The following is an 11,720-nucleotide window of genomic DNA, read 5'->3' on the forward strand; positions in this document are numbered from 1 at the left end:
TGGGAGCCCGCCCCGCCCCCTGACGCGCGGCCCGCACGGCGGCGCGGCCCAATGGGCGCGCGGGGCGGCGGCGTTTGAAAGCGCTGTGAGGGGTGGGGGCGCCAACGGCCCCGCTGAGGCGAGGGGTGCGCGGGGGCTGCCGGGAAGGGGGCGGACCGGCGGCAATGGCGCACAAGCAGATCTATTACTCGGACAAGTACGACGACGAGGAGTTCGAGTACCGGTGAGTGTCCCCTTAACGGCTCCCGGGCGAGGGGTGTCCCGGTAACGGCTCCTGGGCGAGGTGGGAGTGGGGTTGGGAAGTCCTGGTAACGGATCCCTGGGGGTTGGGAAGGGGGTTGTCCCGGTAACGGCTCCCTGTGGGGGGTGGGGTGTCCCGGTAACGCCTTCCTGAGGGGCGGGAAGGGGGTTGTCCCGGTAAGGGATTCCTGGGTGGGGGGGTTGTCCCGGTAACGGATCCCTAGGGGGTGGCCTGTCCCACTCACGGTTCCCCGGGGGGGTGGGGGGGCCGCCATTAACGGCTCGCTGGAGGAGGGGGGGCAGTCACGGCTCCCCGGTGGGGTGGGAGCGGGGTTATCCCGGTAACGGTTCCCCAGTGGATGGCAGGCGGGGTGGGGTGCGTGTCTCGGTACCGGGGTAGGGGGCAGGTCCCGTTAACAGCTCCACGGGGTGGTGGGGCGGGGGGGGGTCCTCCAGCCGGGGGGGTGCCGGGGCTGCCGGTCCCGGTGCCGGTCCCGGCTGAGTTGGGGCCGCAGGCACGTGGTGCTGCCCAAGGACCTGGCCCGGCTGGTGCCCCGCACCCACCTGCTCTCCGAGACTGAGTGGCGGAACCTGGGGGTGCAGCAGAGCCAGGGCTGGGTGCACTACATGGTGCACGAGCCAGGTGAGGGGGGGGCGGGACCGGGACCCCCCCAGCGACCCCACATTGCCCGGGATCCCCCGGGACCCCCCAGGACCCCCGCAGCCACCCCACATCTCACTGGGATCCCCCCTGGCACCCCTACAGCGACCCCCCCATCCCCCTAGGAGCCCCCCGGGATCCCCCCCTGGGACCCCCGCAGCCACCCTACAGCAACCCCCCATCCCCCCGGGATCCCCCCGGGGAACCCCCCCTGCCACCCCACAGCCCCCCGGGATCCTCCCTGCCCCCCTGGGGACCCCCACAGCCACCCCACTTCCCCCCAGGATCTCCCTTGGGACCCCCCCCGGGATCCTCCCTGCCTCCCTGGGACCTCCACAGCCACCCCACATCCCCCCTGGCAGCCTCCCAACCCCATGTGCCCTATATCCTCCCCCCTGAGCCCCACATCTCACCCCACATCCCCCCCCGAGCCATGCCCCCCACCTGAACCCCATGCCCCTTCTGTGTCCCCCTGAGCTCCACATCTTCCCCCCCGTCCCCGCCATGGAGCCCCCCATCCTCTTCCGAGCCCCACATCCCACCTCATCCCTCTAAAACCCCACCCCTGCGTCGTCCCCACCAACCCCCTGAGCCCCATGTCCTGCCCCAACCCCGCTGAGCCCCCATGCCACTTCACCCCTCCTAGGGCCCCCCCCATGTCTCTCCATCCCCCCAAACCTCCCCATGAACCTCCTCCGAGCCCTGTAATCCTCCAAGCCCCATGTTCTCCCCGGGGACCCACATCCCCTTTCTCCCGTGTGTCCCCCCGCTCCCTCGGAGCCCCACATCGCCCTGTACCCCCTCGAGCCTCCCCACATCTTCCGCACCCCCCCCCCCAGAGCCCCACATCCTGCTCTTCCGCCGCCCGCGGCCCAAGAAACCGGAGAAGTGACATGATCGGCCCCGCCCCGCCGGGACAGCGCCCGCCGCCGCCTCGCCGTCCCCGGCGGGGGTTTGCCCCCGGTACCGGGGGGCCTTTCCCGCCTTGAGCTTCAATAAAAGGATGTTCAGGAGCTGTTGTGTGCCGTGCGGGGGGGGGTGGGCACCGGGGCTCGCTCCCGGTGCCTGCGAGCATCCTGCCTGGGCACTGTGGGTTTGCTCCCGGGGACCGGGAGCATGGGAGGGCTTCCCCGGGGCTGGGGGGGGCTTCCGGTGCCTGGGAGGGGATTGAGGGGGGGGTCCCGGTGCCTCCGGGCATCGCGGGGGGGGGGGGGGGGAGGAGCCGAAGCTCCTGGTAGGGGCACGTGGCCCCGCCCCCTGCCGGCCGGGCGGACCCACAGCCACCGAAGGGGGAGCGGGCCCTGCCCCCGCCCGCTGCGATGGTTCCGTCCACGCAGGTCCCGCCTCCCGGCCAATCCGCGTCGGCAGCGCCTCTTGACGGGCACGCAGCCCGGCCAATGAGGGCGTGGGGCGGTGCCGCGGCCCGTCGGGGCGGCCGGGCCGATGTGGGGGGTGCTGAGAGCAGGCCGGGCCCTGCGCGTCGCCGTCCGCCGCATGGCGGCCTCCGGCCCCGCGGCGGCCCGGGTCTCCCCCGCCACCGCCGGCATCATCGTCATCGGCGACGAGATCCTCAAGGTGCGGGCGGGGGCGGGAGGGCCGGGGCCTGCTGCGTGGGTCGGGGCCGGGCGGGCCCGAGGCCCCCCTCTCTTACGCGTGTCCCCGTGTCCACAGGGCCACACGCAGGACACGAACTCCTTCTTCATGTGCCGGCGGCTGCGGGCCCTGGGCGTGAGGGTGGCCCGGATCTCCGTGGTGCCTGACGAGGTGGAGGCCATCGCCAGCGAGGTGGCCGCTTTCGCCGCCCGCTTCACCTACGTGCTGACCTCGGGGGGCATCGGCCCCACGCACGACGATGTCACCTTCGAGGCGGTGGCCAGGGCTTTTGGGGAGAAGGTTGCCCCCCACCCCGAACTGGTGGCCCTGGTGCACAAGTTCTTCGGCAAGACGGAGGCGCAGTGCCCCGAGATGAAGCTGGCTCGCGTCCCCGAGTCCTCCCGCCTCAACTACGGCACCGACGGGCGCACGGGCGGCACCTTCAAGTACCCGCTGGTCAGCGTGCGCAACGTCTACATCTTCCCTGGCATCCCGGCGCTGATGGAGCGTGCCCTGGACGGCCTTGCCCACCTCTTCCGCAGCGAGCAGACCCGCTTCCACTCCCGTGCCATCTATGTGGCGGCCGATGAGATCCTCATCACGCCTGTGCTGGACCAGGCCGACGCCACCTTCCAGGGCCGTGTCAGTTTGGGTTCCTACCCGGACTGGGCCAGCAACTACTACCGTGTGAAGCTGACGCTGGACTCGGAATCGGAGCAGGACCTGGAGGAAGCCTACTGCTTCTTGATGGAAAAGCTGCCACTGGGCGTTGTTGTGCCGTTGGTGACGGACTGCGTCTCGCCAGCGGCTGCGGAGGTTTATGGCCTGGCTGAGTCAGGTACACAGAAGCGCTGCTGTAACACGGCTCGGTGCCTCTGCGCTGCTCCTGCGCAGACCCTGCGGCCCAGCAGGGCCGGGGCACTGGGAAGACCGGCCTGGGAGCAGAATGTGCCTGTTCTGGTGTGGTGGGGTGCTTGAGGGGTGCTGAAGCTTCACTGGTGCTGCAGCTGCAGTGGGCTTCGTCCCACACAGGTGGGAGTGCAACCCATAACCCCAGCTGGGGCCAGCCAGTGCAGGTCCCAGAGAGCGCAGTGTGCCTTAGTGGGAGCAGTGTTGCGGTTCCCCAGTGCAGGCAGGAACCCGGTCCCATCCGTGGCACAGAACTCCGGGTTGCGCAAGCTCCTGGCTCCAGGCCGTGATGCCGGCAGTGTGTGTCTGGAGACAAGTCTTGTCTCCATGGTGTGTCTGGAGACAAATCATGCCCGGAGGGCGAGGTGCCACAGGCCCTGGGGTAGCACTGGGGCAACGTGGCCTCCGGGCAGGCGCCGACCATCCCTTCCCGGCAGGCTCAGCCCTGGGGCAGAAGGTGGCAGCAGCACTGCGGACCATCGAGGAGGCTTTGGACCAGTACAGCCTGGCCCAGCTCTGCGTGGGCTTCAACGGGGGCAAGGACTGCACGGCCCTGCTGCACCTCGTCCACGCCGCCGTGGAGAGGTACCCGGCCACGGGGCTCCGCCGGCCTGGCCTGGGGCAGGGGTGAGGGAGTCCCATGGGCCCCGGTTGTGGCTCCGGGACTCTTCCCCTGCCCCGCTCTGGGGAAAAGAGCGGATTCTTGGGGCCCAGTTCGTAGGGAGTGGGGGGCTGCTCTGCCTCCGGTTGCTGTCTGCTGGATCCCAGCTGCGACGGGTCTCTCCCCAGGCGGTACCCGATGAGGCAGGAGAAGCTGCAGGTGCTCTACATCCGCATCGTGTCCCCCTTCCCCGAAATGGAGCAGTTCATCCAGGCAACTGTCCAGAGGTACGGGGCAGAGGGGGGTGGGCTGCCGGGCAGGAGGGTGAGCAGTGTCTCCCGCAGCCCGGCAGGCAGCTGCCTGTTCTGCCTGCACCAGGTACAAGATCCAGCTCTGCACAGTGGAGGGCTCCATCCGGGAGGCCTTGGCCCACCTGAAGGAGCAGCAGCCGCAGCTGGAGGCTGTCCTGATGGGGACGCGGCGGACAGACCCCTACTCCCGCACCCTGACGCCCATGTGCATGACTGACCCCGACTGGCCCCCGTACATGCGGGTGAACCCCTTGCTGGTACGTGGCCTCCACCTGCGCGGCGGATGAGGCTCATCCCAACGGGGGCCTGAGTCTGGCAGGTTAAATGCCAGGGCTGGAAGCCAGCACTAATCCACCCCCATCCCAGAGGGCTTCCCTCCCAATTCCCCCTCTCCTCAGAGCATCTCCTGCCCTGTTGTGCGGTCGTGGGTGCCCCTCGCTGCAGCCAAGCTGCCCGGTGCTGTCAGGCAGGGCTCGCTCCTGCCCGCCGGGGGCTTTTCCTGGGTTTGGGGAGGTGCTGGGAGGGACAGGGTGCTCTGGGGACCCGCTGGCTCTCCCGTGTGCTCTTGGAGGGGGGGGTGGCTGACTTCCCTGGGGGCGAGGGGGCAGCCTGCCCGCCTCTGCGGCAATCCCTGCCCAATTCTGCCTGCAGGACTGGACCTACCGGGACATCTGGGACTTTCTGCGCAAGCTCTACGTGCCCTACTGCGTCCTCTATGACAAGGGGTGAGTGTCTGGTGCTGCCCTCCCTGCTCGGCACGGCCGATGCCCCTGGGCGCAGCCTTGCAGCCGCCTTCTCCCTCCGCAGCTACACCTCCCTGGGGAGCATGGCCAACACGCTGAAGAACCCAGCGCTGCGCTACACTGACACCCGGGGCCGGGAGAGCTACCGGCCTGCCTACGAGCTGGAAAATGAGGAAGATGAGCGCACCTCCCGCCAGTGAAGGCCCGTGGACCGCACTCGGAGAGGCTCTGCTGGGACGCTGCCGGCAGCTGGCTCCCCCACGGACACCCCTGGCACTGCTGGGGATGACACTGAATAAACCTGCTGCCTGCCAGCGCTGAATAAACCTGCTGCGCTCAGCCCGTGGTCTGCATCGCGCTCGCGCTTGGCCGTGCTGGTCACTTCGAGCCCCGCGGGGCTCTGGCAGGGGCAGGACGGGGCTGAGGCCAGCTCTGCCTGAACAAAAGTGTCCCCGGGCAGTGCCCCCTCCCCGTGTCCGCTATTGTGGAAGCTTTTGAAGCGCAGAGAATGGAGCTTGTTCCAGCGTTTACCGGGGATCCGTGTGTTGGTGCGGCTGCCTCCCCCTGTCAGACCCTGCTGATCCCTCGGCCATGCGCCTCCACCGGGCTGCGGCGTCCCGTCCGCCGGGCACTCGGAGGCGAATGGCACGCGTGGTGGCACTGCCGGCACCCGCCGAGACCTCCCTGGGGCTGCGCCTGGGCTCCTGGCTGCTGCGGCTGCTGCGGGAGTGCGTCTACCTCCTGCTCTGCAGCTGGTGCATCCGTGAGTTGTTGGACTAGAGAAAGCACCCCCCCCGATGCCGCGGGACCCCCGGCACCCCCTGCCTGCCCCTGTGCCATGGGTGAGTGCCCTGCCCTCCGCTGCCTGCTCCGCTCGGTACCTGGGGGGTGTTTGGGGCCCCACCGTGGGGCTCTTGGGGGAGGGGGGGTGAGTGGGGCCTGGCCGTAGTGCTCCTGGGGGTGACAAGGGCCTGGCCATGGTGCCTGGGGGGTGATGGGGGCCCCGCCGTGGTGCTCTTGGGGGGTGTTTGGGGCCTGGCGATGGTGCTCCTGGGGGGCGACAGGGTGGTGGGGCTTGGGGGGTAGTGGGAGCCTGGCCATGGTGCTCCTGGGGGGTGACAACGGCCCGGCTGTGGTGCTTGGGTGGTGATGGGGGCTTGGCCGTGGTGCTCCTGGGGGGTGATGGGGTGCAGCCGTGGTGCCGGTGAGGGGGTCCTCACCCCCCGTGGTTCTCTCCCCTCCCCAGCACTGCTCGTCGCCCCGTGCCGTGGGAGCTGACGGACCCCCAGCGCTGGGACCCTGCTCCAGCCTGCGCTCCCCCTGATGAGAGACCCCAATAAACCTCCGCAGCACCTGACTGGCTGGGTGTGTTTGGGGTGGGGGGTGTCTGGGAGCGCAGCCCCCCCCCCAAAAAACAGCCACCCCTCACCCTGGGTGGGACCTGGGCACCTACACGTCGCCTCTGCCTGGGGCCGAGGGTCCCCAGGCCCCTGGGGGCTGCGGGGCCGTGGCTGTGCCAGCCCCTCCGCCGGGTTTATCCCTGCCCGTGACTCAGACCCTTGTTTAAAAAGCATCTCCGCTTGTCCCCGCTCCAGGCTGTTTCCTGCCCCGGCCCCGCGCGCCTGGCCGGCACCGGCGCTGCCAAGAGCCGGCGGGAAGCAGCCAGAGCAAAATGTCCCCAAAGGGCCCAGCCTGGCTGGACCTGCGGCAAAGGTCACGGCCGGTGGGACGTGCGGGGCACCGGGACCCTGCCGTGGGGACGGCTGCGGGTCCCCCAGCGGGCTGAGCCCCGCCGTGCCCCGGTGGCGCCGGTGCCTGTCCCCGGCGCGGGGGCTGCCCGCAGCCCTGTCCCCAGCGCAGGGGAAGCTCCGCGTGTCCCGGCTGCGGTGGCAGCGCCTGGCGCCAGCGCGGCCTCCCTTATCTCGGCGGGAAGTTGGGAGCAGGAAGCGCGGCCCGGCGTGGGATAAGGGTCCCGTTTACATTAGCCGCTTTGTTGTGGAGCCTGCTCCCACCCTCGCCCAGCGCCTGCGGGGGGGCCCTGGCCGCAGGGAGGGCTGGGGGGCGGTGAGGACCCCTGCCTGGGGTGCCAGGAGGGGCTCAGGTGGTCCCTGCACCCCCTGCATGCTCGCAGGCAGGGATGGGGGGCTGCCAGGAGACTGCACCCCATGGCTCCCCCTCGCCCAAGTCGGCTCCTGCGGCCGGACCCTGCCCTGCGGCCGTGCACTGGCACCGTCTGCGGTGCCGAACGGGCTGCTGGCTCTGCCCGGCTGCCCACGGAGCCGGGTGGGCTCTGGCATCACCGGGAGCGTGGCACTGGGCATCGCTGCCCACCGGAGCCCACGCGTCTGCTGCCTGCCCCGCTGTTGCCGCGTCCTGACCCCGCAGCGGCTCGGCCCCAGGGCCGGCCGGGACGGGGCGAATCAATGAATTCCCCAAACGGGGAGGTCCGGGGGAGGGGAGAGTCCGTCCCGGCACAGGAAAAGGTCCTGGCGGCGGCGCGCGGCGGGCAGAGCGGTGCCGGCCGCCCCGAGAGCGCAGCCCCGGCTCCTCGCACCCAGCTCCGCTGCCTGCTGTGAGTGAGACCCCCCCCCCCTTCCCCGGGGACCCCTCGCCCAGCCCCACACCGGGGGGTGACAGGGGTGGGGTGGGTGCTGCGGGCGGGGGGTGCGCAGCCCCCTGCCCTCGCCGTCTGGGCACGGGCAGCTTCCCCTCCACGGGGAGTTGGTTTTGGGGTCAGGTCCCCGCACGACCTTGGGGACGCCCGTCCCCCTGGGAGCAGCGCTGCGTCCTCGCGCGTCTGTGGGGACAGGCAGCGACGCCGGGGACTGGTGGCCACGGGCAGCAGCAAACCCGGGCAGGGTGGCCTTGCCGGGGCCGCGGTGGGGAAGGGAACAGCAGTGTGGGAGGACTCACCGCGTCCCCACCGGGGTCCCCTGCAGCGGCGGGGGGTGACACCTGTCCCCGTCCCACAGGCTGTCCCCACCGCCGCCCCATGTTCCGCTCCCGCCGCGCCGGGCTGGTGAGGCGGCTGTGGCGGCAACGCTGCGCGACGGCCGGCCCCGAGGAGGGCCCCGGCGCCCTCAAACCGGCGGCGCACGCCCTCTTCAAGAAGCTGAAGGACGAGGAACTGGAGCTGCTGGTGCAGGCGGTGGAGAGCCGGGGCGCCTGGGAGTCCGGCTGCGTCTGGGCGCCGCGGGGGGCCAAGCAGGCGCTGCCCCCCCAGGTCCTGCTCTGCCGCCTCTACCGCTGGCCCGACCTGCGCCAGCCCCACGAGCTCAAGCACCTCTGCTACTGCGCCGGGGGCCGGGGGGGCTGCGGGGACGCCGCCGCGCTCTGCTGCAACCCCCACCACTTCGGCCGCCTGGCTGCGCCCGGTGAGTGCCCCCGGCTCCACCGGAGCCCCCCCACCCCCCCCCCACCTCACCCCCCCACCCTCCGATATCTGGTCCCTGGGGCCAGCTCAGGGCTCTGCAGGGCTCTGGGGGGCTCTGGGGGGGGCAGGACACACATCCCAGCCCCTCACCCCCTTCTGTCCTCCCCCAGAGACCCCCCCACCCCCCTACTCGAAGGCGTCCTGCGGTCCCTCCTGGCCGGACGAGCCCCAGCACCCCGGCACCCAGCTCCTGGAGTTCAGCTACAATGGCGGGGACTGGCGCGGTAAGAAGGTCCCACAGGCCGGGGGGGGTGGTGGTGGTTTAAGGTAGCGCTGGCCCCCCCAGTCCTGCACCCCCCAAGCAGCTCTGCCCCCCACCCTGCTGCTCCTCGGAGCGCAGCGCTGTGATCCCAACCCCCCCCCCCGCCCCCCCAAAAAAATAATCAGTGAGCGGAGCCGGCAGCCCCCCCACCCTGGGCAGGAGGAAAGGCTCTGGCGCGGGGTGAGGGGGTTCCTGCGGGGGGGCCCAGCCCGGGGCCCGCCCCAACCGCGGCTCCTGTTATTTTTGGCGGCGCCGGGCTCCCCGCCGGAGGAAGTGCTGCCCACAGGGACACGCACAATGTGCCTTGACGCACACAGCGCCGGCTCCGGCCTGGCTGCTGGCCACCGGGCCACTGCCCGCCGGGGCTCCACCTTCCCCTCGCCCGGGGACCCCCCTCGCCGCCGTCCCCAGGGACGGGGGACAGGGACGGGCCAGCCCTACGTGCCGGCTTGCAGCCGCTCCAGTGACTCACGCCCCGTAGTGGAGCCCGCGCTGGGACATCGGCGGGGCGCCGCGGCCGTCTGTCCGTCCGTCCGCTCCACCACCCCCTGCGTGAACCGGGGGACGCGGAACCCCCTGTGCCCCCAACCCCTCCCCGTCCCCTCTCCCCTCGACCGCTCTGCGCCGGCGGTGACGGCTCTGCTCTCCCCCGCCAGACACCAGCATCTCGCGGAGCACCATTAAGGACGGCTGCTGGTGCAAACTGGCTTACTGGGAGCACCGGACGCGCGTGGGCCGCCTCTACGCCGTGCACGAGGTGTCGGTGAACGTCTTCGGCGAGCTGCCGCGGGGCAGCGGGTTCTGCCTGGGCCAGTTGCCCGCTGCCCACCGTAGCCGCGCCGTCCGGCGGGCGCGCGGCAAGATCGGGCGGGGGCTGGTGCTGAGCCAGGAGCCGGGCGGCGTGTGGGCGTACAACCGCAGCGAGCACCCCATCTTCGTCAGCTCGCCCACCCTGGGCCCCCCCGGCGCCCGCGGGCTCACCGTCCTCAAGGTGCTGCCGGGCTACTCGGCGAAGGTGTTCGACTACGAGCGGGCGGGGGGGGTGGGAGGCTGGCGGCTCCCCGGCGAGGGCCCCTGCGACCCCCACAGCGTCCGCATCAGCTTCGCCAAGGGCTGGGGCCCCTGCTACTCCCGGCAGTTCATCACCTCCTGCCCGTGCTGGCTGGAGGTCCTGCTGAACCGGCCGCGCTGAGGGGCTGGGGGTGGCCGGGGGGGTGCCAGGGAGCCCCCCGAGGCGAGTGCGAGGCAGGCACGAGCTGGGGAACCCTCCTCTGCTGCCCCCCCCCAGCCCTCCAGGGCTGCGCTGCAGCGGGGCCGTCCTGGCCCAGGGGACACGCACTGGGACCCTCTGCCCAAGCCCCCTGGGGGCCCAGTGCCCCCCACATCTGTCCCAGCACCCTGGGGGCACCCACCCCCCTCCCGGCCACCAGCCTCTCGCTGAGACAGGGCACTATTTAATCTCTTTCTTTTTTTTTTTTTTTTTTTATTATTTTTTATTTTAACGGTTAAATTTATTTTAATTTATCTTATTTTTGTAAAAAAAGAAAAGCGCGATGCAGCTGCCGCCCCCCCGCGCTGTGAGTGGCCAGGGCCAGGCCGGAGGGGGGGGGCAGTCAGGGCAGGGTGTGCAGGAGCTGGGCAGGTCGGGGGTCACAGAGCAGCCCTAGGGAGGTGGGGCAGACCCCCAGCACGGCGAAGGAGGGGTGTGGGTCTGGGGGTCATGGCAGGCGTGGGGGGAACTGGAGTGAGCTGGTGCAGTGGGGGGTGTGGGGCGGGTGAGCACAGCTGGATGACTGTGGGGCAGGTTCTGGAGCAGGTGCGCACAGCTGGATGGGTGTGGGGTGGGCGAACACAGCTGGAGTGTGGGGCAGGTGAGCACAGCTGGATGGGTGTGGGGCGGGCGAACACAGCTGGAGTGTGGGGCAGGTGAGCACAGCTGGATGGGTGTGGGGCAGGTGTGCACAGCTGGATGGGCATGGGGCAGGTTCTGGAGCAGGTGAGCACAGCTGGACAAGTGTGGGGCGGGTGCGCACAGCTGGATGAGTGTGGGGCAGGTTCTAGGGCAGGCGAGCACAGCTGCAGTGTGGGGGAGGTGCGCACAGCTGGATGGGTGTGGGGCAGGTGTGCACAGCTGGATGGGCATGGGGCAGGTTCTGGAGCAGGTGAGCACAGCTGGACAAGTGTGGGGCGGGTGCGCACAGCTGGATGAGTGTGGGGCAGGTTCTAGGGCAGGCGAGCACAGCTGCAGTGTGGGGCAGGTGAGCACAGCTGGATGAGCGTGGGGCAGGTGAGCACAGCTGGATGGGTGTGGGGCAGGTTCTAGGGCAGGCGAGCACAGCTGGATGAGCGTGGGGCAGGTGCGCACAGCTGGATGGGTGTGGGGCAGGTGCGCACAGCTGGATGAGTGTGGGGCAGGTTCTAGGGTAGGCGAGCACAGCTGCAGTGTGGGGCAGGTGCGCACAGCTGGATGGGTGTGGGGCAGGTTCTGGAGCAGGTGCGCACAGCTGGATGGGTGTGGGGCAGGCAAGCCCCTCCGAGCGGGTGCTGGCCCGGGCCGGCACAGCCGGGGCAGAGGTGCCCAGCGGGAGCTGAGCCCGGGGTCGGGGGCCGGGGCCGGGGCCGGTGCAGGGTCTCCCGCGGCGGGTCCCGGGGCCGGGGAACCCCCGGGCCCCTCCAGCCGCTGGGGCAGCGCGGGGGGGTCCCCCCGGGCGAGCGCAGCCTTGGGGGTGCCCGGGCTGCGTCTGGTATTTGTAACCCCAATAAACGGTGCCGCCGGCACCAACCCCCCCTCTCCGTGTCCCCACGAGTGTCGGTACCGGGCCCGCGGGAAGTAGCCGGCGGGGGGGGGCTCGTGGCCCGCGGGGCTCGGCTCCGGGGACCGGCAGTGCCCTCTGCAGGCGGCCGCCGCCGGGCCGCGATGACCGCCCGGTCCTTCCTGCCACGCCGCCGGCCCGGCTGAGACGGGCC

General features: G+C 71.0%; 3 protein-coding genes across 3 annotated transcripts; all 3 read left to right on the forward strand.

Moving 5' to 3' along the window:
• The first annotated feature begins 29 nt into the window (after positions 1 to 29).
• Positions 30 to 1,914, forward strand: CKS1B (CDC28 protein kinase regulatory subunit 1B). The gene is made up of 3 exons (XM_074566319.1): positions 30 to 223; positions 756 to 883; positions 1,741 to 1,914. The coding sequence occupies exons 1-3, from the start codon at positions 165 to 167 to the stop codon at positions 1,791 to 1,793; spliced, it is 240 nt and encodes a 79-aa protein (XP_074422420.1). The 5' UTR covers positions 30 to 164; the 3' UTR covers positions 1,794 to 1,914.
• Positions 1,915 to 2,214: 300 nt separating this feature from the next.
• Positions 2,215 to 6,414, forward strand: FLAD1 (flavin adenine dinucleotide synthetase 1). Its single transcript, XM_074566320.1, is given in 9 exon segments — positions 2,215 to 2,324; positions 2,326 to 2,476; positions 2,573 to 3,332; positions 3,841 to 3,988; positions 4,193 to 4,291; positions 4,383 to 4,572; positions 4,967 to 5,040; positions 5,123 to 5,900; positions 6,305 to 6,414. Coding segments are annotated over 8 exon segments (1,662 nt in total). The 5' UTR covers positions 2,215 to 2,220; the 3' UTR covers positions 5,259 to 5,900; positions 6,305 to 6,414.
• A 796-nt stretch (positions 6,415 to 7,210) lies between these two features.
• LOC141734482 (mothers against decapentaplegic homolog 6-like) lies at positions 7,211 to 11,607 on the forward strand. The gene is made up of 4 exons (XM_074566321.1): positions 7,211 to 7,630; positions 8,031 to 8,432; positions 8,602 to 8,715; positions 9,410 to 11,607. The coding sequence occupies exons 2-4, from the start codon at positions 8,051 to 8,053 to the stop codon at positions 9,943 to 9,945; spliced, it is 1,032 nt and encodes a 343-aa protein (XP_074422422.1). The 5' UTR covers positions 7,211 to 7,630; positions 8,031 to 8,050; the 3' UTR covers positions 9,946 to 11,607.
• The last annotated feature ends 113 nt before the right edge of the window (positions 11,608 to 11,720 follow it).

Source organism: Larus michahellis, chromosome 24 (genome assembly GCF_964199755.1).
Source record: "Larus michahellis chromosome 24, bLarMic1.1, whole genome shotgun sequence".
Lineage (NCBI taxonomy): Eukaryota > Metazoa > Chordata > Aves > Charadriiformes > Laridae > Larus > Larus michahellis.

Excerpts from the sequence above, each read along its gene's own strand:
- LOC141734482 (XM_074566321.1), top strand. The coding sequence starts at position 8,051 with ATGTTCCGCTCCCGCCGCGCCGGGCTGGTGAGGCGGCTGTGGCGGCAA. Across the intron at positions 8,433-8,601 it reads CGGCCGCCTGGCTGCGCCCG|AGACCCCCCCACCCCCCTAC; the intron begins GTGAGTGCCCCC and ends GTCCTCCCCCAG. Across the intron at positions 8,716-9,409 it reads CAATGGCGGGGACTGGCGCG|ACACCAGCATCTCGCGGAGC; the intron begins GTAAGAAGGTCC and ends CTCCCCCGCCAG.
- CKS1B (XM_074566319.1), top strand. The coding sequence starts at position 165 with ATGGCGCACAAGCAGATCTATTACTCGGACAAGTACGACGACGAGGAG. Across the intron at positions 224-755 it reads GACGAGGAGTTCGAGTACCG|GCACGTGGTGCTGCCCAAGG; the intron begins GTGAGTGTCCCC and ends TTGGGGCCGCAG. Across the intron at positions 884-1,740 it reads CTACATGGTGCACGAGCCAG|AGCCCCACATCCTGCTCTTC; the intron begins GTGAGGGGGGGG and ends CCCCCCCCCCAG.